The sequence below is a fragment of the Enhydra lutris genome, unplaced genomic scaffold (assembly GCF_002288905.1).
Source record: "Enhydra lutris kenyoni isolate GAN:26980312 unplaced genomic scaffold, ASM228890v2 scaffoldscaffold12, whole genome shotgun sequence".
Lineage (NCBI taxonomy): Eukaryota > Metazoa > Chordata > Mammalia > Carnivora > Mustelidae > Enhydra > Enhydra lutris.
In genome coordinates this window covers 79231885-79256465 of record NW_019154096.1, presented here as the reverse complement: position 1 = coordinate 79256465, position 24581 = coordinate 79231885, and the positions used below count along the sequence as shown (strand labels likewise).

General features: G+C 57.3%; 1 protein-coding gene across 1 annotated transcript in view; it reads left to right on the top strand.

The window, feature by feature from the left end:
- The window catches only part of LOC111144808 (transcription elongation regulator 1 like), a 179939-nt gene that overhangs the window by 133274 nt on the left and 22084 nt on the right, over positions 1 to 24581 (top strand). The window contains exons 7-8 of the mRNA XM_022499294.1: positions 2709 to 2863; positions 11867 to 11936. Of these exons, the coding sequence (XP_022355002.1) occupies positions 2709 to 2863; positions 11867 to 11936 (225 nt within the window). The remainder of the gene's footprint in view (positions 1 to 2708; positions 2864 to 11866; positions 11937 to 24581) is intronic.

Sequence of the window (24581 nt, the reverse complement as noted above, 5' to 3'; positions counted from 1 at the left end):
AGAGAAGCTCCCGCAGCCGCATGTGGGGCCGTTGTGGGCCGTTGTGGGCACCAGGAGCATGAGAGCGCACAGGGCAGTGTCAGGAGGGGCTCAGCGCCTGCCGGCACCCCCAGCGCTGCTTGTCCCTGACCGGCAGGAACCACCGTCCTGAGAAACCGGGTGCTGATGAGCCCAGGAAAACCATCCCTCCGGGACCCCGAGCGCGCGCGGGCTGGGCCAGTGGGGTGCCCCGACAAGGGCTGCGTGCTCCCGGGAGCACAGCCCCCAGACAAGCCAGGCGCCCTCCCTCCCTGGAGCTGTGTCTGAGTGGGGAGGAGCCGTGTTGCTCGGACAGGGCTTGTGGTCCCTGCCAGCCCAGAATCCCATCTGGATTTTGGATTACCTTCGGCTTAAACTCTATAAAAACTTCCGGTGCCGACGAGTAGCTCACGACAAAACTCATCGCTCCTTCAGGCGTGCAGAGGCGAAGCAGGGCCCACCCAGGCACGCTAAGGCAGGGACGGGACCCGAAGTCCTGCTCCCGGTTGCCAACCCTCCCCTCGACTTCCAGCCCCTGCACGGACTTGGGCAAAAACCCCTGTGGGCCCAAGAGCCCCCTGCCTCTCAGAAACACAGGGACCCGGCGACTTGCCTCCAAGTCCCCATAACGGGGGTGGGGTGGGGTGGGGTGGGGTGGGGTAGAATAATGCACATTTCCATTCCAAACCGTCCTACACACAGGATGGAACTGAGGCCACCTGGATGAGGGGAAGCTCCCAAGGTCACCTGAAGGTCAAGGACAGCCCTAGAGCTGAAGGAGATGTCAGCCAGAGGGCGGGTCACCGTCTTCCACCTTCAGTGTCTGGGCCAATGGCTGGCAGTGCGTGTGGGCCCGTTGCTTGGGGTTTGGGTGACTTCCGGCTGGAGGCGGGTTCTGATGCTGGTGCCCAGGACAGAGACGGGCCACAGTCTGCCACAAACCCAGAAGGTTCAACTCCACAAATTTAGCATCTCATAATTCTGGAGGTCAGAAATCCCACTGCATCTCACGGGACTCAAATCTAGGTGTGGGTGGGGCCGTTTGCTCCTGGAGGTCCGGGGAAGACCAGGTTCCTTGCCTTTTCCAGCTTCTGGGGCCTCTTGTCTTCCTTAGCCCGTCCTCTGTCCCGGAGACCCACACGTGGGGTCCTCCCTCCCCCGCCCCAGCCTCGGGTGTGTCTGACCCCTGCTTCCGTGACCTCTCCTCCTCTAACTCGGGCCCTCCTGCCTCCCTCTTCCACCCAGACAATCCAGGATCATTTCTGATCTCAAGACAGTGCTTACCACAGCTGCAAAGCTGCCCTTGCTGTGGGAGGTCACACATTCCCAGTCCCAGAGATTAAGACGTGGACATTTTAGGGAGCCTCATTCTGCCTACCACACCCACGGCCCTGGCCCAACCAGCATACAGATCCGTCAGACCATCTCAGCACCCCTCTGGGAAGAAGCCTGGTCTGTTCAGAATCCCAGAACGCGGGGTTCAGCCCCCAAGCTCTCTGCACGGCCCATGGGAAGTGTCTGGCTGGGCGAGGAGGCAGATGCAGGTTGGAGGGTGTCCCCTGTGCAGAGCTGAGTGTCGAGCTGGCTGGCTCCGTCCTGACAGCGCACAGCTGCGTGTGGTCGGCCGGGCACGGGGGCAGCCGGTCACCAGGGATGAAGGCAGGGCCTAGAGGCGGCTCCTCATTGGCAGAGGTCCCCGGTTAGAGGAAAACCAATAGCCACAGGTGCTCAGCACATGTGGGCTTTCCTGCGCAGTCCCACCGCTTCTGGAATCCGGGAACCCTGGCCTGCAGGGCTCTGGGAGGCCGCTGTGGGAAGCTGGGGCCCAGGGAGGGGGAGGACTTGCCCAAGGAGAAACGTCCAGGAGACCAGACCAGAAGCGGCCTTGCTGCCCCACCCCGGCCCACCCTTGGGACGGAGCCAGAGGCCGGGCCGGGGGCCTTGCGAGGCTGCATTCTTTGGGCCACTGCTGGGCCCGGGTTCCTATGCACAGAGCCTTACAGACCCACTCACACACGTTAGGGACAGGTCCCAGCCTTTCTTTGTTTCATTTTTCGTCACTTCTTCTTAATCTTTCCCCTCTCTGATGCCCTCCTCAGAGGTGGGGTCTTCAAATGGCCTCTTACTCCGTTTGGAGATTTCAGATTCCTAGTTATGAAAACACAAAGCTTGATTCTTTGTTCTTCTAGAAACAAACTGGAGAATGTGGGCAGAGCTGGCAAACACAGTGGCCCGTTTAATGTCTCAGATATAGGAGAGTAGGATGTGCCGATGTCTCCAAGTCCCGGGAATCAGCAATATGTACCGGGAAGCCCCTCCAAATAACGTGGCCCCCTGTGGGCGGCCAGAGGTCCCCAGAGTGCAGGGTCACACGGAGGCAGCTGGTGTGCCAGGACGAGCTTGGACCCCCAGGGCCACGTCCAGCTGCCTGCTTTGCTCAGCTCTGCTGTCCTTAACCCACAGAAGGACAGTCAGGAGAGTATTTACCCGTTAGTTGAGTGGGAAATAGGAGAAGCTCTGTGAAACCCCCCAGAAAGCCAGACACGGCCATTATGACTTAGATGGGACAGAATAACCTTTGCCAAGGTGAGAATTTCGGGCCCCAGGGGTTTCTGGGTCGGGTCGCACGCCGCTGATTTCTAAATTCAATGTCTTCGCGGGGAACTGAGGCGAGTTTTCCACTCAAACAGGTGCGTGGTCTGGACGGGCGATGACCGGGTTTTCTTCTTCAACCCGACGATGCAGCTGTCCGTGTGGGAGAAGCCTGTGGACCTGAAGAGCCGCGGGGACCTGGACAGGATCATCGAGGACCCACCCCACAAACGCAAGCTGGAGGCGCCGACACGTAATGAGCAGCGGCCGCGGGCGACCGTCCCCACGCGCTGACGCCGCGCATCCCTCACCCTCGGGCGGGGACGCGGGGGGTCTCCTGGCTGGGCCGGAAGCCGACTTCTAAAGCGCTCTGGTCGCTATTTGAGAATGTAGTCACTGAGGTTTTGCGGCACTTTCTGCCGGAGACATTTTCTTCCAGGGTGGCTGGGGCTTTCCGTCCGCCTGTCGTGAAGCGGTTAACTCAGAGGAGGCGTTCTCAGTCCTCGGCTTCCTGAAGCCCCCCGCCCCGGTCATTAGCCAGGGTTTACTCTTTATTCCATATGGTTCGTGAACTCCACTTGGGAGACCCCGTGTGCGGACAGGAGCGCGTTTCCTTCTCCCTCACACTTCCCGTCCGAGCTGCGAACGGGACCCGTCCCTTGTTTATTCCAAGGGCGCTTGACTTCCCGGGAAGGCAGGTGTTGGCGGGGAGGGGACGGGCACCTGGCGGAGACGTCGCCGTGTCTGCAAACAACCGTGGAAATCCCGCTTCCCCGGAGTCGGAGAAGAACGGTTAGCGTTTCCGGCAAGGGTCCTTTCCGATCAGATGTGATGTGTTTTCTATTACTGCGGTTTGGGAAAGCCCATTCGCCAGGCCCGCGGGTTGAACAAGCATTGGCTTCGCCTGGAAACTCAGGAGCTGCCTCCCGCCCGAGAGGCGCACATGTGCCTGAGAGGCCAGGAAACTGGATCTTGACCCCTCGAAAGAGGGATTTGTTTTATTTTTACGGGGTGTTTTATTGAGTTTGCAATGATGTTTTTTATTCTCATGATAGACAGCCAACGTACGACAGTATCTACCCACGGTTTCAGTCAAAGGCGGAGGCAGTCAACTGGAACTTTAGAGAACAGTGTTTGAAAAGTTTTCTAAACATTTTTAACCACGCCAGGAGCCTGGAGAACGGTGCTGTTCAACGCGGGCGCGGTGTGTTGGGACTGGGGGACGCAGGTTTCATCCGCTCGTTTCACCTAAGATGACGAGAACGTTCTCCAGTGAGCCCGGGGCAGCCCCGCTGGGACAGGAGGTGTCTTAGGAGCATATGTAATTGCATCTGTGGAAACGCAGCTGCGCGCAGGGACAGGAAGCACTGGTTTGTGGTTCTGTCTCCTCCTCTGAGCGGGCGGCGTCCATTTTTATTTTTTATTTATTATTTTTTTTGTTATTTTTTTAAATTTCTTTTCAGCATAATAGAATTCATTGTTTTTGCACCACACCCAGTGCTCCATGCAATCCATGTCCTCTCCAATACCCACCACCTGGTTCCCCCAACCTCCCACCACCTGCCCCTTCAGACCCCTCAGATTGTTTTTCAGAGCCCATAGTCTCTCATGGTTCACCTCCCCTTCCAATTTCCCTCAACTCCCTTCTCCTCTTCATCTCCCCTTGTCCTCCATGCTATTTCTTATGCTCCACAAATAAGTGAAACCATATGATAATTGACTCTCTCTGCTTGACTTATTTCACTCAGCATAATCTCTTCCAGTCCCGTCCATGTTGCTACAAAAGTTGGGTATTCATCCTTTCTGACGGAGGCATCATACTCCATCGTGTATATGGACCACATCTTCCTTATGCATTCGTCCGTTGAAGGGCATCTTGGTTCTTTCCACAGTTTGGCGACCGTGGCCATTGCTGCTATAAACATTGGGGTACAGATGGCCCTTCTTTTCACTACATCTGTATCTTTGGGGTAAAAACCCAGTAGTGCAATTGCAGGGTCATAGGGAAGCTCTATTTTTAATTTCTTGAGGAATCTCCACACTGTTCTCCAAAGTGGCTGCACCAACTTGCATTCCCACCAACAGTGTAAGAGGGTTCCCCTTTCTCCACATCCCCTCCAACACATGTTGTTTCCTGTCTTGCTAATTTTGGCCATTCTAAGTGGTGTAAGGTGGTATCTCAATGTGGTTTTAATTTGAATCTCCCTGATGGCTAGTGAGGATGAACATTTTTTCATGTGTCTGATAGCCGTTTGTATGTCTTCATTGGAGAAGTGTCTGTTCATATCTTCTGCCCATTTTTTGACATGATTGTCTGTTTTGTGTGTGTTGAGTTTGAGGAGTTCTTTATAGGTCCTGGATATCAGCCTTTTGTCTGTACTGTCATTTGCAAATATCTTCTCCCATTCCGTGGGTTGCCTCTTTGTTTTGTTGACTGTTTCCTTTGCTGCGCAGAAGCTTTTGATCTTGATGAAGTCCCAAAAGTTCATTTTCACTTCTGTTTCCTTTGCCTTTGGAGACATATCTTGGAAGAAGTTGCTGTGGCTGATATTGAAGAGGTTACTGCCTATATTCTCCTCTAGGATTCTGATGGATTCCTGTCTCACGTTGAGGTCTTTTACCCACTTCGAGTTTATCTTTGTGTACGGTGTAAGAGAATGGTTGAGGGTAGCGTCCATTTTTAAAAGGGATGTGTCGTTGAAAGGTTGAAAACAAATCCTCATAGAAAACAATCTCCCAAGGCCCAACTCACCGGCAGCCGAACACGGCCCCCCTCGGCCTCACAAGACCCTCCAGTCCCACGAGACTGGCCGAAGGGCAGTTGCTGCAGCTGGGAGTGGGTTTGGTTGGTCAAAGACAAATAATGCAGCGTTTCCTTAGCTCGCACCGTAGATAACTGGGTGCTGTTCTTCCCTCCCTCCCTTCCTCCCTTCGTCCCTCCCTCCTCCCTCTTTCCCTCCTTCCCTCTTTTTTTCCCCAAAGCAGTGGCAGGCATGAGAAAGGACCTCATTAAGGCGGTGCACGGCTGCCCTGTGGCTTCTGTCCTTTGGACCCAGTGACACCAGGTCTAGGAGAGACAGAGGGGCGTTGGCAGAACTCGGCACTGAGCCTCCCGCCATATCAGGGCAGGGGAGGACTGGGGTGGAGGGCAGGTGGAGGATAAACCGAGGTGTATGAAACGCTACAAGAGTTTGTTTGTGCAGAAACCGGGTTCCCGTGGAGCAGGGCCGCATCGGACACGCATCTGGCGCTGATGGGAACCGGGGAGGGAGGGCAGAGAAGGTGGGATTGGCCGTAGCTTCAAGCCGCCTTGGCGGTCTGCGACTGGCCGTCCTCAGCATCGTGAGTGATGCTGCAGCCCTGAGACATTCACGGGCCTTGATTTCAGTTTGCTTAAGTGGACCTCCCAGGCCTCAGAGCCCTGGCAGCCTAATGGCCTCTTGTTTAATTAATTTAACAGCAGGATCTAAATTACCCGGGTCACAGATCAGCGTTCCATCTCACTCACTGTACTCAGGAAAAGTAGAATTGAGGCTGAAGTCCAACAACACAACCACAACCGAAATATCGGATTAATTGAGATTTGCTACATCAGACACTCGTCTTCCATTAACTTATCACAACGCCCCTAACTACTCTACCGAGATAGATATACTGATATCGTTATGTGCAGTTACAAAACAAGTTTTAACCTTGCTTCTTCTTGTAAAAAGAGGACAAGGCTTTCTTAAAGGAGTGTTGTGGTTTTTAACCAGAATCTTAAAGATATGCAAATGACTGCAACTCCCGACTTCTTGTTGTGGGGTAGAATTGACATTTCCAGGAATAATTTCTAATTTTCTAAGATCCACCCACCCAAACTGTTGCGTTTGCTGCCAGACAATTAGGGCAGGAGGTATTTCTGGAGGACTAATTAGCGATTAGTGGGCAGAGTTGATGACCTCCAGCCTTCGGCAGGTGACATTTTTCCCTGGCTCTTCATCCATCGTGACTCATCAAATGATTTGACCCTGATTATTTCGAGAACCGGCTCCAGGGGAAATTGTTCTTGGTGTAGAATTTTGTTTTTCACATTTTGCTCAACTCCGAGTCACTACAGATTTGAATATATTAATACCTGTTTCTAGTCTGAAATAGGACAATTACGCATTCCGGTTGATACCAGTTATTTTTCAAGAGGCAAATGAAGTAATTGAATTTTACCCAAGAGCGGCCGCATGCCGGGGCTCCGGGCTCTCGACGTGTGTCTGCGTGCAGGGGACACACGGCACGGTGTTGGGGGCGCTGGTGCTGTGACTGCCTCGTGGGACAGGCTACAAACGTGCTAAGCCACTCATGACTCAACAGAGAAGGGAAAAGTCCCCTCTTCATTCTGTTAGCGTTGCTGAGGGACTCAGACAAAGACCTGAATTATTTCCTAATTATCTTGCGTGCATCCAGATTTTTTCTGGGTCTAGAAGCTCTGCTGTGGGTTCGGAGTAAATGCCCGCTGAGCTGAAGGGCACTGGGAAGCCCGGCCTGACCCTTCAGTCCCGCGAAGGGGGGAGGGGAGGGAGCTCTGCCGGGAAGGTGCGGCGCGGAGCCTGGTCACTTCCGCTCAGCTCGGCCTCACGAGGCGGGGCCCCGCGTGAACTACGTGATCACAGACTCCGTGGCTTCGCCCCACGTCTGCTTGCTGTGCCGCGCGAATCCCGGTGGAGATGGCGAAGCCGTGTTTCCTGGCTGCCTGGTTTCTGCCGCTCCGGGCTCCTTGCCCCCCTGCAGGGACAGCAGAACGGTGACTCAGATCTTTCTGGCAACTCTCCTGCCTTCCTCCTCCCCTGGGAAGAAGGGTCCTTATGATTACACCGGGCTCACCTGGGTGGCGCAGGTCACTCTCTGTCCCCAGGTCAGCCGCTGGCCATCTCGATCCCTCTTTGCCGTAGAACCTGATATGTTCACAGGTGCAGTGACCGGCCACGGCCATCCTGGGGGCCATCATTCTGCAACCCACCGGCTTTATACCCATTTATAGAAGAGGGAATTAAAGGAGATGGATTAATTAACTTGCCCAAGGTCCCATTTCTCTCCAGTGTGTGGGGGTGGGTCAGAGTCCGCATCTGAGGAGGGACAGCCTTACCGGGCTTCTCCTGAGCCATGAGCCTGTGGTAAGAACGCGCTTCTGGAAAGCGTTTTGCTCCCTGTGCCTGACACACCCATGGTCAGGGCGGGCAGCCTTGTCCTCTCAGCCACTTTGTCCCCAACCTGCCGCAGAGGTGGCATAGACGTCACTTGGCCTCAGTTTCTCTGTAAACATTTTAGTCATTTATATTCAAGACGAGTGTGCATTGGTAATAATGTTCATTTTGCAAGTAGGACATAAAACCGTCCCTGTGAGTAAACACAGCTGTGGCTTGAGAGAGGCTGGCTTTCCCAAGCTGTATTTGCCCAGGGAGAGCACACAAGTCTCAGAGCCACAGTGGGACCAGGTGTCCAGGCTCAGCTGACAACGTCCCTGGCGCCTGTCCACAGCCCACGGTTGGCATCACCTGTCCCAAGAATTGGGTTGAGGAGAGGACCCCCATGCAGAGTTCCCCCGTCCCAGCTGTTTGGGCGGGACCCTGACCTTCCCACGGGACCCGCATTCCATGCTCCACAACACCCATCAGCCCCTGGCCCATGCCGCCTCTTTGCACAGTGACTGGTGCAGGACCCTGGACCCAGCAACGAATGGAGACACACAGGCCATCCGTCCTGGAAGCCGCCTGCGGGGAGCTGATGTGCTCCAGCAGAAGCCACCAGGCAGCGGGGTTCGAAGGGGCCGGCCAGGTGCCTGGGCCCCGCGGGGACTCCACAATGCCCTGTGACACTCAGCCCTCCTCTGCTGCAGCCCAGTGGCCAGATGGCGGGCCCCTCCGGGTTTCAGATGTGCCACTGAGTGAGCGCCGATCCCGGGGCTGTGTCCCTTCTGTGCCTTTGGGCCACATGCCGCTGTGGGACAGGAGAGACTGGGAGAGCATTTTCCAAGTGGTTTCTCCCAGAACCTAATGCTTCGAGTTGTCTGCTCCGCTGTGATCCAGGAGTGAGGGAGGATGGGGAGGGAGGAGGACAGCAGTTCCCTTCCAGATCAATCACCGTGTACTTGGAGGCTGGACTGACCAGCCCTGGGCGGGACCCCGGCCCCAACCACAAGCAGACGGCCCACGGGCAGTGACAGGAAGTGACAGCCGTGTTGTGGGTCAGGAGGAGAGGCCACAGTTGGACAGATCAATGTGAGTCCCCAGACCAGTGGCCAGGAGACTTACTGATGCAGGGTCGCTCACGCTGTAGCCCAGGCAGCAGGGTAGGGGGACCCGCCCTGGAGCCCCGTGTCTTGTGGGGCTCAGGGACGGGGAGGAGCCTGGGCAAGCTCTCAGTGAGCCTCGGGGGCAGGGGATCACCGTCAGTGCAGCGTTTCTAGGTGACCAGGCAGCTCGTCCCTCAGGGTAACTGACCCTGGGGTCCCGCTGGCCCCCTGACCTAGCGACCTCTCCCAAGGCTTCTGCCCCCTCTCTGGGCTGTGTAGAACTCTGCCCGGCTCTGCTCAGGCCTAACTCTCATTCTGCACTTTTTCACAGGTTGGTGATGACCTGCCACAAGTAAAGAACGCAGAGGCCGATTTGGGTGTCAGGGGGCTCCCAGCTAGTGGGGTCCGCGGAGTCACAGTGTGGGGTCTGGATCTACCCAGTGTGATTCCCTCACGTCCCCCAGTGCAGGCTGACGCCCCTCTTGTCTCTGCCACCTGCTGTGGGCCTGCCTGTGCCGGGAGGAGGGGGAAGGGAGCAGGAAGCAGTGGGGGAGGAAGCAGGGAGCCGGGGGAGGGAGGAGGGAGGAGGTGCACGTAGCTGCCCAATCACAGTTCCGAGCCGGTAAACGGAGTGTGTGCTGTGTTCTGTGTTCTGCGGACTGTTCTAGCACGGTTTCCAGCCGGTCAGTCAGAAGTCGGGGTGCCCAGGTCTCGGGGGCCCAGCGCTGCCTCCAGGCTGTGGGAGTCAGAGTCTAGTCGGATTGTTGCCCTTGCGGTCCTGGCTGGGACGTGAGACTCGGAAGCACGCCTGCCGGCACAGGAGAGCACCCGGAAAAGCCCTGCTGCTTGGCCTCTCGTCCCAGTGCCCACGGCTGTGCCCCCGGGTCCGCTGCCCCAGCTCTCCCACCTCGGGCCGCTTCTGACCCAGCCATGGGAGGAGAGGTTCCCGGGGGCGCTTGCCCAGCTAGGACAGCACCCCTGCCTTGCCCCTCTCTTTGCCAAGGGCAGCCAGAGTCTTGGGGGTCTTTCTGTCTTCTGCGCCTTGGAAGGAGCCAAGGTGCCTCTTCTTCCCACGGTTTCGGAAACATCACTCTCAGAGGTCGCGGCACAGGCAACTTTCACATGAGTGGCTCATCTGCGGCAAGTGTCACGGGTTTCAGCAAGCCGGGAGAGCGCGTCTGCAGGCGCTGGGTGGGGACGTCCCGTCTGAGGCAGAGCCCGTGTGGGAGGCCAGCGCGTGCAGGGCCAGAGGGACCAGCATCCAGGCCTGGGGTCATAAGTGCAGGGCTGCAGTGGGCCTGGAGGCTGGGGCAGGGAGGCCAGGAGGGGAGAGCTGGGCGGAGCAGGGAGGTGAGCCTGCCTCCTGGGCTTCGGGGTCAGAAGCCAAGAAGGGACTGATGCTGGCGTCCCAGAGGGGCCCCGTGGGAAGAGCGTGTGGAGAGTCAAGAAGGTGAGCTTGGCCCCAAGTGAGCTCATTTCTCACAGGGGTTCTTTCCTGTGGTTCTCAGTGAGGAGGGGGCTTCTGTCCCCTGGAGGGGCGTTTAGCAATGTCTGGAGACAGTTTTGGGGGTCACACCCGGGACCTGTCAGCGCTGATCCTGGCACCTGCCGAGCATCCTCACTCCAGCTCACAGGACAGCCCGGGTGTTGCTGGTGCGTGAGGCGTCCTGAAGGTGCCACTAAGGTGTGGACACCAGCCTTCCCGGAGCTGACGTCCCGAATGCCCGCCCCTCCCCCAAGCACGCACACCTGTCGCACAGGGAGCCCCACTCCACTCCAAGCTCATGTGCGCAGGGTCCCTGTCCATGAGGCCCTTCCTGGGCCAGCATCTTCCGGAGTGGGACACTCCTGGGGCCAGTTCTCAGTCCCGTTCGTGTCACCCTGCATCCCAGGACAGTGGAGTACACACGGCGTGGCATGGGTGCTCATGGGTGGGAGGGGCCCCAGAACCGGGATGAGGGGTGGGCTGGGACAGACGCAGGCTTCCAGAGCCCGACTCTCTCCTTCTGCGGCCAGCCCCACGCTGAACACTGGAAGCAAACTAAGAGTGGACGGGATTGAAGGCTTCGCTGGGTTCCAAACACGGCGCTCTCTGAGGCGGTGGGCAGTGTTGTCCTGGTGGGGCCTCTTCAGGAAGGTGGGGCCGAGGGAGCTGGTGGTCCGGGGGACGTGGGGACCTGGAAATGCCCTGCAGAGCCCAGTCCCCCGCACCTCTGCATGCCAGGGACGGGAGCATGGGACAGTGGTCCCCTGGGCGTGATGGATGCAGAGCGAGAAGCGGGCTCGAAAGCAGTGTGTTGTGGGGGAGTATGTGGACCCATCCGTGTGTCAGGACTGAAGTAGTAACGTTCCGGGGAGCGTGTGGACCCATCCGTGTGTCAGGACTGAAGTAGTAACGTTCCAGAGCCAGGTTGAGCCTCGCGTTTCCTCTCCCTTTTGGAGACAAATATGAAATGCTGAAGCCCCTTTTTATTTTCCATTTCAAATCTCATCAAATATTTACCAGACCAGTCTCCTCAGGATGTAAATAGGGGACCTGTCGTCAAAATCAGTTTGGGTTCTGGAAGTAGACACGTGGTCCGGAGTGAAGTCCATGCCGTGTGCAGGGGAGGGGAAGGCAGCGGACAGAGGGAGGGACAGGGGTCTTGGTCCGCTTGTGAGCACATGAAGGCACACGTGACATAGAAGGTCTCCGCCAGGGCCTGCGTCCCCAGGTGCCCACAGAGGGGCTGGGAGATGCCCACTGCCGATTCTCTGTCCCCTGGCTTTGCTGGATGATCAGGTGGCTTCTACAGGCCTCCCCTGCTCAGAAGGGCAGCCGCTTGCTCTTCTGCCGGAGCGTACAAGGAGTGCCCCGAGAAGCTGCTGACAGGGCTTGGTCTCGGTGACCCTCGTTCCCAGATGACTCTGTTTAAAAGGGAGTGCGTCTTGGTGGTTTGCCAGAGTGATGGGCGCAGACGATCCAACCTCGTTAACCTGATTTTCTTCCAGCCGACCACAGCGACGGGTCTCAGTCTGAGGACGGCAGGGGAGACCGGAACCTGAGGACCAAGAGGAACCGGTAGGTGATAAGGCCTTGGGCTCCCACGTTTTTCTGTCGCAGGCAGCATAGAATCCCCTGGCTTTGCTGGATGATCAGGTGGCTTCTACAGGCCTCCCCTGCTCAGAAGGGCAGCCGCTTGCTCTTCTGCCGGAGCGTACAAGGAGTGCCCCGAGAAGCTGCTGACAGGGCTTGGTCTCGGTGACCCTCGTTCCCAGATGACTCTGTTTAAAAGGGAGTGCGTCTTGGTGGTTTGCCAGAGTGATGGGCGCAGACGATCCAACCTCGTTAACCTGATTTTCTTCCAGCCGACCACAGCGACGGGTCTCAGTCTGAGGACGGCAGGGGAGACCGGAACCTGAGGACCAAGAGGAACCGGTAGGTGATAAGGCCTTGGGCTCCCACGTTTTTCTGTCACAGGCAGCATAGAAAGAAAAAAAAGGATCATTTTGACTTTCATGACTGAGCAAAGAGCAGATTTAACCAGTAAGCAGAGGGTGGGAGGGTCTTAGGTTCTGTTTCAGTGACGGCTCTGGGTGCCCCGTGCCTTAGTGGGCAGGAGTCATGGTGGCTCTAGGCACCGAGGACACTGGACAGCGTCTGGCCTGCACCAGCCCTCCCCAGGGCCCATGTGCCCTGTCCGGCCTGGCCTCTGAGCCCTGAAGACACGCACGGAGCCCGCTGGGTGCCTCAGGTGCCGTGTGTTGGGTGAGGGCGTGGGTTTGCGTGTCCTGCAGATCTTGGGTCGGACTCGGGTGCCTTCTGCTCACTTGGTGATGTCGGACAAAGTCATTCACCCCGACCTCAGGTTTCCGGTGTGCACGAGGTTGCAGGAGCTCCCAGTGGCAGCCTGAGGTGACAGGTGAAAGGGGAAGGGGTGCCGTGTGACTGCGGGCACACTCCGTGCATGCCCAGCCTCCACGCGTGTCACCCTCTGGCTGTGGCGGCAGCACCCGTGGCCCGAAGACCCGCTGTCAGCCCCTCCCGCAGGCCCCGGTCTGTGGCTCCTTTCCTCCTGAGTCCCACACAAAGGGGTGAAATTCAGTGTCTGTGTGTCTCCCGGGAAGGCGGCAGAAGGCATGGCAGGGTTGCTGGGCCACTGCCTCTGGCAGGGAAGCTGGGGGATCTAAAAGGCCACCTGTGAAAAGAGAGTCGTGGGCCACTTCTGAGTTCAGGGGGTGCCCGCTGTCCGGCCAGAGCCTGGCCTTCCCCATAGCCCAGCAGGCACATGCAGCCACGACCTGCAGCCCCCGTATCGGTCCTCTCACAGGTGGCCTAGGCCTGTAGCAGGGGCCACGTGCCTGTGTCAGGGGCGTCAGTGCTCTGGGTGTGTGGGCATCTGGGGGGCGCGGTCGGTTAAGCGTCCAACTTGGTTTTGGCTCAGGTTGTGATCCCAGGGTCATGATCTCAGGTCGTGATCTCAGGTCATGATCTCGGGGCATGATCTCAGGGTCATGAACGCAGGTCATGATCTCGGGTCATGATCTCAGGGTCACAATCTCAGGGTTGTGAACTCAGGTGATGATCTCAGGTCCTGATCTCTGGATCGTGATCTCAGGGTCGCGATCTCAGGGTCGTGATCTCAGGTCATGATCTCAAGGTCCTGATGAGACGGAGTCCTGGTTGGGCTCCACACTCAGCCGGAGTTTGCTTGAGACTCTCCTTCCGCCTCTGCCCCTCCCCTGGCTCACACACATGCACGCTCTCCCAATTAAATAAATAAATCTTTAAAAAAAAAAAAAAAGTGCCTTAGAATCCCGAGCCCATTCAGGAGGCAGGAGTTGCCGGAGCCCAGACCTCTCTGCTCAGTAGAACAGAGCCTCCCACCGAAAGTCAGGGGATCCACAGGACTCTGTCCACGGCAGGCGCAGCGCAAGGACGGCCGCCACGACGGGCCGCAGGCAGGTGGTTGGTCGGCGGGCTGTGCGGTGTGGAGGGTTGTGGGGACGGTGTCGGCCAGGATTCCAGCACCAACTTGTAAAAACTGTGTTTGCCTAAACAGCATCACAAATGGAAAATGGGATCGTTGTAAAGAACAACCGCCCTGTGTATGTGAGGAAAACGAACCTCACATCATTGATTTATGACGATTTCTGGTTAAAACTACTGTGCGGTCATCATTTTTACGCCCTTGATTATTCTTTGTTTTTTGTTTGTTTGTTTTGTTTTTTTTTAAAGATTTTTAAGGGTCTTATTTTTCAGTCATCTCTCTGCCCAACATGGGGCTCCGGCTCACCAGGCTGAGGTCAGGAGTGGCGCACCCCACCGACTCGGCCCCCCAGCACCCCATGTCCCCGATGATTCTTTAAGCCTATGCTGTGTAAAGTCTTAAAAATACAGCTTCAGTATTATTTCTACCAAAAAAATTGTTTCTTAGAAGAAGGGACACCTGCCCACAGGAAGGGAGGAGAATCCATCCCAGCCTCCTCAGCCCTCATGGGAGCCTCCTGGCAGCAGATGGCAGGGGCGAGGGAGGGAGAGAGCCGGCAGCGGGCGGTGGGCCCTGGCACCGGACAGCAGTCAGGCCGGGACTCTCCTCTGTGGCGGGCGGACGGGGTAGGAGGCACCAACCTGCAGCGCTCTCCCTGACCAGCTTCAAGCCCCTTCATTTCGGTGCCATTGGGCCTTTCCCTGCCATGCACCCCTCCAAAAATCATTCCTCTGACCACCGCTTGGGCATATTGTAATTTTAACGGATAACAAACAGACACCACAGAACTTTCCAGAAACAATTCCAGGATGGGTGAGCACTGTCGTCCCCTAGACAGGGGAGCTGTCCCGGTCCAGGGAGGGGGCTCTCCTACCTGGGGCGACAGGGACCCACACTGCAGTTGCCTGGGCACAAGGTTCCCTGTGGTGCGAGAGTGAGCACCCCCCGCCGTGTCCCACCTTCTCCTTGGAAAGTCACCTTGGGCATCAAAGGACGCTTGCAGGCGCCCAGAGTTTGGATGTTGAGTGCTTTGATGGGCCAAGGGCTCTGGGAAAGGGAGTGAAGTATCATGCCTTTATGTCCAACCACGGGTATCGGCCACGCTGGTCTCCATCTGTCTGGTTAAATTCACGTAGACTGTTGGGAACAAGACGCCCTTCCCAAGGCACCGGGTGTTGGGAACTCCAGCCTCTGGGTGACGACGTGGAGCTCACGAGGGAGGAGAGGCTGGCCAGGAGTCGGAGTGGCTGGGCCATCTGTCTACACAGCCTGCTTTCTCTCACTCTCCCAAGGGTCTGGCCTTGAATTCTGATCAGTTGGCATTTAAGAAACGTCAGAACATTAATTTTGCTGTTAATCATCCGAGGGCTGTCCGGGATTAAACAGCAGCCTTGGACCCGACCCCGAGGACTCTGACCTCCCTGCTCTCCACCCGTGCGTCCGTCCCAAGCTGCGGGTTCCGCCGTCCAGGTAGCTCTGCTCTCCCCGGATCCCAGGAGGAAATGTCCCCTCTGCGTGGGGATGCAGCTGGACTGGGGACCTAGAACGCTCCACCGGCCACTCCTTCATCTTGGAGCCATTCGCATCGACCACCTGTTGTGTTTGCCCTGCAGGCTCTCCCCGGCCGTGTCTGCGTGTCCCTCGCTCAGAGCTGATTGCCCCAGGTGGTCACCCCACCTGCACCAGCCCCGCGTGTCTGTCTGTCTTCAAGAAGGTTGTTGTCCATCTGTTCAGGCTTTTGCAAGCCCCTGACAGCCTCTGTGTGTTTCTGGTATACGGGTTCTGGTGTATACAGTAGTATACAGTAGTATACAGTAGGAGAACAGGCCTCCAGAGGATGGGCTGAAGTCCGTCCCTGAGGGCCCACCTGTCTGCATAAATAACAGAACTGCCTCCTCATCCAGAAGCTGCCACGTCTTCCCACGCTGTCCCGCTCACTGGCAGCCACATAGGAGAAGAAAGGGAAGAAGCCACATGCTTGCTCCAGACGTGGCCTCCTGCTCCTGTGTCCCTCTGGAACCCTCGCCCGACTCCCATCTGCTGTGCACACCCTTCCGCAATGGGGTTCCATCAGCTGATCGGTCGCTCAGGTCTGAGTGACTCTTTCCCCGAAATTCCCTGGGAAGACAATACGTCATGAGGACAAGCTTTCGCATTACTAAAACGTTTAAACGAGCAGGTGAGTGCCTCTCAAGTAGCTGGTTGTTGACTGTCTGGTGGACCGCGGTCCTGATACACCATCCTCCGTCCTCCCTGGGAGCGGAAAATCGATGGTGTCATCCTGTGCTTCCTTGGCGCCCGCAGGAGCTGCGGCGTTCTGATGCGTGGTCTTGTCTTAGTTCAGACCTGCTTCCCCAACGGGCTGTCTGTTTTAAGGACTTAGGACTTACTTCAAATAACTGAACTGAACTATTATAGGGAGTCAGCAAAAGGGAGGCATTTAGTCGAAAATTCAGAAGGAAATGATCTGCAAAACATATCAGAGAAGAAGTTGTCCACGACGCGTGTGGCCTCCAGCCTTTCCAGGAGGCGCCCATCTTCGCCGGTGGATAGGCTGGGAGACGCCTTCTACGGAATGGCACCCTAGAGCACGGCAGGGGGGCCTGGCTCCTTCAGGGATGACGGGCCCCACGGCCTTGGCGTAGATTCCTTGTCCTGTGGGTGACCAAAACAATCTCTTGGCTTGGAATAGTGTTTGTTTCTAAGCTTGTAGGTTTTGTAGTTGGGGAGTTTGGGGGACCCTTTGGATACAAGTGTGAAAGTTGACCTTACCCCATGAAGCTGTCGTGTCGCGTGGAGTGTTTCCTTGGGGTCGGACGCAGTGTGAGCTAGAGGTGACCAGAGCATAGAATCAGCAGAAAGTACCTTGTCCTTGGTCTACTTGCTCCAAATATGGCCTGAGTATTCTTCTCCTGGCAAACCACGGGGGCCAAGGCACACTCCAAGCAGGTCCTCTGGACAAGGCTGGGTCACGGGGTTGAGACCTGCCCCGTGACAGTTCCACACCCCACGTTGGGGCACCTAGGGTTGGGAGAATCCATCTAGACCAAAAAACAACACTATCGTCCAAAAGACAAAAAAAAAAACCTTATTTAAAGTCTGGGGGTCGTGAGGGCGCTGTCCCTAGGACTGCCCCCAGGTTGAGCCACATCCCGGAGAGCCAGCTGCGGAGGGTAGAGGGAAACACTCGTACTGTGGTCAGGAAGCTGCTGGTCGCAAAGGCAAGCGACGGCCAGTGAGTGTGGGCAGCGGAGGGCAACACGCCGTGGAGACAAGGGGGAGCAGCTGTGTTCACGTCCACACACAGGGTTTCTAGGATCCCAGAAAAATTAGCTGCTGAGAAAGTAAGAGTGTTACTTCTTTGAAATGCTCTAGAATAAGGCTGGAAGATAGGCAGACTTTAAAATACACTTGCTACCAGAGTATGTCTTTAGTTGACCCTATGGAGTGAGAATGGTCTGCATTCCGGGAGCAGTGTGGGAGCCTTGCCCCCTCCGGGGACTTCCTAACACGGCACGGTGCATGGCCCCTTGGCCGTGCGTGGTGAACCAGTCGTTGACACCCACTTGCTTTCTAAGTCGTTCTTCGTGCACAGCTCCTGAGTCGGGTTGGTCAGTGGTTCTGTGAAGAGACCTGTGGCTTTGTGAACGGTACTGAGTCTGTGCCCCAGGTCATCAGGGCCGCCTATGCTGCTGACCTGGTCGTAGCTGCCTTGGGGATGGCATGTGCAAGCCTTGGTTGTGACGAGATTTCAGTATACCGTTTTAACCAAAACTGCCATTTATTTGCTGTCCAGAAAGAATTATAAACATACGTATTTCTGAAAGGGGAGACCAGAATGTCGGCATTCACAGTGAGCCCCGGGAGTACGCTGGACTGCCCACAGATGCATGGCCGCTGCCCCTGCCTTTTTCGGGGGGAGGCAGAGTTATCTAGGCAGCGTCCACACTGCCAGCCCTCACTTGGAGGTGCACCCGAAATCCAGCCGGTGGGGGCCAGTCCGGGTCGGCTCCAGGCCCCGACCCCCAGAGTTCCCTCGCTGGTCCTTCATCAAGCCTCTCAGCTGACCTTGCCTTCCTGGATCTCTGCTCCTGCAAGGATCTTGTCACCCGGGCGTCATCTCTGACTGTCACACAGTGGGGGCCCAAGAGAGCTGGCGGGGGATCCCCGGGGACCGTGCGTGCTGGCAGTGGGCACGTGAACTCTGAGATGAGGCCATGGTGTCTTCCCTCATGTGGGAGGAGGGCCTGTTGTGGAATCTTCTTCTATGAGGGGCCCCTTCGTGCTGCCAGGAGCCCACACACGGTGTGAGTGGGGGGGCTGGGGCCTTCCCAGCCTCCCAGGACCGCCAGCAGGGTACCCAAACATAGGCCAGGAGGGCACACTCCCACATGGAAAGAGAAGCTAGGTTAGCTAGCTCGCTAATCCAGCAAATGCTAAGCACCTGCTGTATGCAGTGCCGTGTGCCCAGGCCCTGCCATGTGGTCTAGGCCGTCCACTTCTGGGAGCTTCCCGTGGCTCCATCTCTCTGATGGACTGGAAGCTTTCGGGGATAGCGTGAGCCCCACGTCCCCTGCCAGGACACGTGGGCCTTCCATGAAAGGCCGGGGCCCTGGGAAAGCAGAGTGGACAGAGGAACAAACATGGGGCCATGTCCCCAAATCATAACCTGTCCCCGGCTCTACCCATGGACCACCCTCTCTTCCAGGCACACATTGAGTGAACATCAGCTGCCGTCCACCATGTGGGGCGCTGGGGACACAGGGCCAGGTGGATGTCATCTCCTGTCTCTGGCAGCTCTGGCCCAGCAGGGAGCGCTAGCATCCTAGACTGGCCATGCAGGTCTGTTCCTCTTTGGCTTGGGGGGGCCTGGGGCAGGTCCCTGGAGGGGAATGTCTCCATCCCTGTCACACGTCCCTTGTGTCATCACGGCTCTCAGTGCTGGACCCCAGAACTTGCAGTCGTGGTCTCTGCTGAAGAGCCCCAGCGGACGATGAACGTGACTGAGCTGTAGCCCCTCCCCTCGCACAGGGACCCTCTGCTGCCGCACCGGCCCAGGCACAGTGACCGGGTCCAGGCCCTCCGTGGACATCTGGCTGTGCCTGGGCTCTCTGCGTCATTTGATCTGAGTACCTGTCCTGCAGGGGAGGGACCGGTGTCGGCAGCCACAGAGCCCCAGCCATGCCGGAGCTGAGGCCCGTCTGTGGCCCTTCCATGAGAACACGGCCTGCGGATTCTCTGCGAGGCTGCGTGGACGTTGGGAGGTCAGGAAGGCGAAGCATCAGTTGAGTCTTAAATAAGAGCATTTTTTTAAAAAACCTTATTTATTTATTTGAGACGGAGAGCACAAGCAGGGGGAGCAGCAGGCAGACGGAGAGGGAGAAGCAGACTCCCCACTGAGCAGAGAACCTGATGTGGGGCTCGATCCCAGGACCCTGAGATCATCACCTGAGCCGAAGTCAAACGCTTCACTGACGGAGCCCACAGGATCCCCTTAAACAAGATACGTTGGGCGGATTTCCCCAGGAAGTAGAAGAACCCACCAAGAGGGGCTAGAGACGTGTCCTCTCTCCCTCCAGCACCCCAGTCTCCCGGGCCAGGACAGGCCAAGGGAAGGTAGGTGCCCGTCCTACCCAGGCCGCCGGGGCGTGGTCCCCTGTGCTGGCAGGGACCCGGGACTGAACTCTCCCTGGAAGTCCTCTTTGACTTGAGAAGACATTTCAATTTCCACCTTGTCTTCAAGCATCTGACTTAAGAGTTCTTCCTTTTAAATGGAATCCGGGGCATTTCCTTGCCCAGACCCGTCTCCATCCCACTGACCGTGGCAGAGAAGGGTGGCGGCTGCTGTTGGTCCCACAGGACTGAGCCACTGATGGTCTGAAACCAGCTAACGGGCAGTTCCAGTTCAGATTTCGGAAATCCCTGCAGCTTTTGGAGTGAAACACATCCTCAGAGTTGCCAGATGCTGGGCGGGTGAGCCCGAGGGCGCGTGAGGGGACCAGCGCGTGGTGTCTTGCACGAGGACACTCTCCAGCGAACACCACCTGCTTCCTTTCCAGAAAGTGGCCCTCCTCCTGCAGCCTCCCCGTCGGGTCACGTCCACCTTACCCGCGGCGTGGTGACAGCCCAAGTTTGGATGGTGTCACTGTGGGCACGCAGAGACACGGCCAAGTGCTGGGCTCCCTCTGCGGTGACCCGCCTCCCTCTGCGTGAGCTGGTTAGCGAGAGTCTTGGCTCCTCTGTCAACCCTTGGAGTATAAATGTGTGAAAACCGAGGCAGCTTTTTCTCTTGTTGCCATGAGAGAGCACGTGTTTGCCGCGGGCTTGGGATAATGAGCCGGTTAGCGAGGCAACATTGGATATGACTGTCACAGGAGCGCTCAGCTAGGAACACAGGGAGGGGCAGCGGGAGCAGTGGCCGCGATGGTGGCACTCTGGGACATGGAGCACGTCCTGTCCTGAAGACGCTGGTGTGCGACGAGGGGCGAGTGTCAGGACAGGGTGAAGCTGAAGACAAGGGCTGTGTGCGGGGGAAGAGCAGGGGCGCTCGACTCAGAAGGCCTGGAGCAGTGATTCCTGGTGAAGCCGAGAGGTCGGAGTGTGGGGGGGACCCCCTGGACCACCACAGGAGAAGGCCCAACATCATGAGAATGACCCACGTCCCCACTCAACTCACAATGTCATAGCACACCGGGGTTCAGGTTTTTAGTGTGACAACGTCCAGAACAGACTATGGGCAGGATGTCCACCCCCTCGGGCACCTTTGGGCTCAGCCACTGCCTCCCGCCAGCCCTGCACATGCCTGGTCCCGCCACCCCATTCTATTTTGGAACAAACCCCAGATCTCCGTTAAACCCCACGTGTCCATATTTCAGGATGCATGACTAACAGAAGATTTTTAAAAGATCATCGTTATCCCACCTGAGAACAAGCAGCAAACAGTCATTCCCGGATGTGAGCTCATCGCCCCCAATGCCCCCGTTCGCTCTGTTTGAGTTTCTCTTGCGACTCTGTTTTCTGGACCCGGATCCCCATCAACTTTGTGCTCCACACCCTGCTGGTCTCCTTCCTGAGTCTGTTAACCTGCACTTCTCTCCTGGCCCAGCTTCGTTTTCTTCATTTGCTTTGAAAGAAATCGGCATCTTCCCCCTCACGGAAGCCTCCCTCCCCCGTCCGTGTCTCTGCGCCCCCAGCCCCCGCGAGCTCCTAGCCCTGCAGCTTCTGTGCCCTCAACGCCTGCCCGGGTTTGGTCAGCGCTGAATGAGAGAACTTCGCAGCAGCCCTGAGCTCCTTCTGTCGGGCGGCCCCGCGGCTCGGGTCACCTGCCTTCCTGGGATGTGCACAGGTGACGGGCGTGGGACCGGCATTTCTTCCAGGACTGGTACATACCAGCAGGTGCATTCTCCCGTGTCATTTGCACCCGTGAGCTTGAGCCCTTTACAGAACACAACGTTCTCCTCAACTCTTTGGTTCCCCAGAGTTGGAGCTCAGGTGGAAAACACGGGGCGCAGGCTTGATTCCCTCCCTTCAAAACTCGCTTTCCCGACATCATGTGGGTTCGTCGGCAGCCCCCACGGGGGCTGGATGCGCGGTGAACTCCCAGAGGGAAGCAGAGTTGGTGGTGTGGCCTGCTTCAGTCACCGCGTCTGTCCTGCAGGAGTCGGAGTATGTGTCTCCATCATGGGGACTCGGACTGCCCCGGGTCTGACGGGCTCTTCACGACGTGGCTGAACATCTGTTCCCTACGAGGAGACGCCTCCTGAGCTCCGCAGTACCTGTTTCCTTCCACGCCGTGCGCCTCATCGCCGGCCTCTCCGGGTCCACAGAGCCTCTGTCTTTCTGCCCCCCTTGGCTTCCACATCCTTTTTGTCTCTTTCCCAGTTTCTTTTGGTTTTTCCTCTCCTTCTTAGCTGTTTCCCCTCCAGGCGTCATCAGCGGTGTTTATTCTGCTCACGTCTGTGCACCTTCTGGTGCATCCTTCAGTTCTTTAAAACTTTTCTCCCTTTCGTTTCTAATTTCTTGCATCATTCAGGTGCTTTTTAGATGTTCACTTGGTCCAACATCCTCTTTCCCCCCTGAGTTGTCTATCCTGATACACGCCGTGGTTTTATAGCTTCTATTGTGTCCTTTGAAACATTGTGTCCTTCCGAGTAGCAGGGTGGTGTTTCCGTCGGAGTCCCAGCTGCCCCGTGGTCTTCCCCTGCTGTGGGGCCTTTGCTCTGCACGTCACTGTTCTCCGGCTCCTCGGTATGGGACCGGACAACGACCTTTTCCTGCAGCTCAGGCTGAGAAGAGCTGGTGACGAGAAGGCGGCTGGAGACGGTGTTCTTGGTCACTAGGCTCTGGAACTCCCTCTCCTTGTGGCAAAGTGGGAATGTGCCCTGCGTTTGGCGCCTGTCTGCGCTGCCCCTCACCCTCGCCGGTGCCTGTCCTTCCCTTTCTGGGGCATGTCTGTGTGATCCCATAGGGTCACACCAGCTCCTCTTGGCATTTTTGTCCGCGTTTTGTCCTGGAGGGACCCTTAGTTACCAGGCCTGGCCGCCTCTCCCTTCCAAGCTCCGGGCCACAATGGCTCCCCTGAGATTGGAGCCCAGAAGACCCCTCCGGCGTCAGCAGCCCCCTCACCCCCCGTCAGCCTGCTCCAAGGCCACGGCCTGAGGCTGCCTCTCAACCTGGGGCATCTCAGGCTCGCTGGGCCCAAGGTCTTGGGATGTGCCTCCTGGGGGGGCCGGCCCCCGAGGGCTCGCTGGTGCCTGGGCTCTGGCTGTGCCTGATGGTATGAATTCCTGGGGATGCGTCACCCTGTAGCTTGTGAAGACGTTGCCTGTGGATTTCCCTTCTGTTATCCTAATAGCCCAGCTGGTCTGCTTCAGCGTGAAAATTGGGGGAGACTAAGAACTTCCCTCCGCCTTTGCTTTTTGTGTCAGGAGGTCAGTTTTTGCTTCAAATCCTCGAAAGCCTGAGAGGCCTGGGCCCCGGGGTGCGCGTGACAGCGCCGACGCTTGCCCTCCAGCCGTCCCCCGTGTTTTATTGATGCTGTTGCAACGCGAGGGACCCAGCAGCCTCTCTGAGACACACCCACATCCCCCAAGCCGAGGATATGCCCTGGGCGTCTCCTCAAGCCTGCGTGTGCTCAGGACGGGGGTGGGGGCGCCTGGCGAACAAAAGGAGGCCCCCCACGTCGACAAACAAGGAGACCCCGAGGCCGTGGGACCAGGCCTGGGTCCGTTGTGCTGCTGTCATGTGAGAACACGTCCTGGAGTCTGAGACCACCTGCGCTTCCCCATGAGGAGACGGCACAGCGTCCCCCATCGTGCTTGAGGGCCCCCAACTGCTGGGAAATCCTTCCGACTTCACCAAGACAAGCCCTGCCGACAGGACAGCCTGGCACCTATGAGCTGTGTCATAAGGAGGGTGTGCGGGTCAGCCCTGCCCTCGGACAATGAAGCTGACCTGTGCTGGAGACCAGAGGGTCTGAGCTCAGTGCCACCCGGGGGAGGCCATCGGCCACTAACAACAAACGCCCGCCAGCAGGTGGGATGGACGGGAGCACGGGAGGAACCATGGCCTTCAGACGCAGGGCGGCCCTTGAGCTGACAAATGAAGGTGCAGCCAGAACGGCCTTCAGTCCCTCCAACGGCCCTTGCCAGCAAGGCCATCAGCGTGGTGGAGGTCCTGGGCCCTGGGATGTAACTGACACGCTATAACCGTGAGCACAGAAAGGGACGGATGACTGTGATCGCAGCACCATGGAGACATCTGCGGGGCTCAGCAGAGCGGGGTACCTTCAGGGATCCCCAGGCCCTTTCTGGGAAAGTGTCATCAGGACCAGAAGGTGGGGTCAGGGCAAAACTCCAGAAGTGAGAGCTGGGTGGGCAGGCAGGCAGAGGTTTGCCAGGCGGCCAGTCGTCCTTAAGACCTCAGGGGAGAAGTGAGGTCCCGGGATGGATACCCCAGGCTGGAGCCCAAATCCTCCTTCTCCAGGCAGACCTGTGTCCCTGGCCATCCTAGAGTCTTCCCTCTGCATGCAGGCAGCGTCCGCTACAGCCCATGCTCCCGCGCTCCTTGCTTCTTCCCGGATCCAGGATCTTGCCCATGGCTGTGTTCCTTCCTCGGGAGGCATCCTGTTCGATGCCACCATTGACATTGAGTCCCAACCAGGGCCCCTGCACCCCAACCCTACCGAGGAACCCAGAGCCCACCCTGAGTGATGTGCCAGTCTCCAACAGTGTCCAAAGGCAGCTCCAACAGAGCAGTGTCAGGGCTAAAAACTACAGAATACAGATCTTCCAAAGGTTGCCTCCTCTGAAGGCCATTTGTCTCAACCACATGACAGAATGTCTGAGGCCCCACAAGGCAAGCATTCACAGAGACTTTGATTCCTGCAGAATTTCATACTGTGTCTAACACTGGAGTTACAGGCTGGCAGTATTTTGATGATAAATTCCCAGCTTTTTTTGCCAGGAGAAAGAGCAAGTTCTCTCCATCCATTAAATCAAAGAAAAGGTGAGACTTCACCCAGCCAAAGGGCTGGATCTCGGTGTGGGAAGGTTTGGTGTGGATGGTCAGAGGCTGCAAGAGACAATTGAGTGAAGAATCATCATTACCCTCATCACATCACCAACATTATCACCGCTGTCATCACCAAAATTGTAATCATCATCACCACCATCATCACCATCACCATCAATACCACCATCATCAACACCATCATCACTAGGACCACCATCATCACC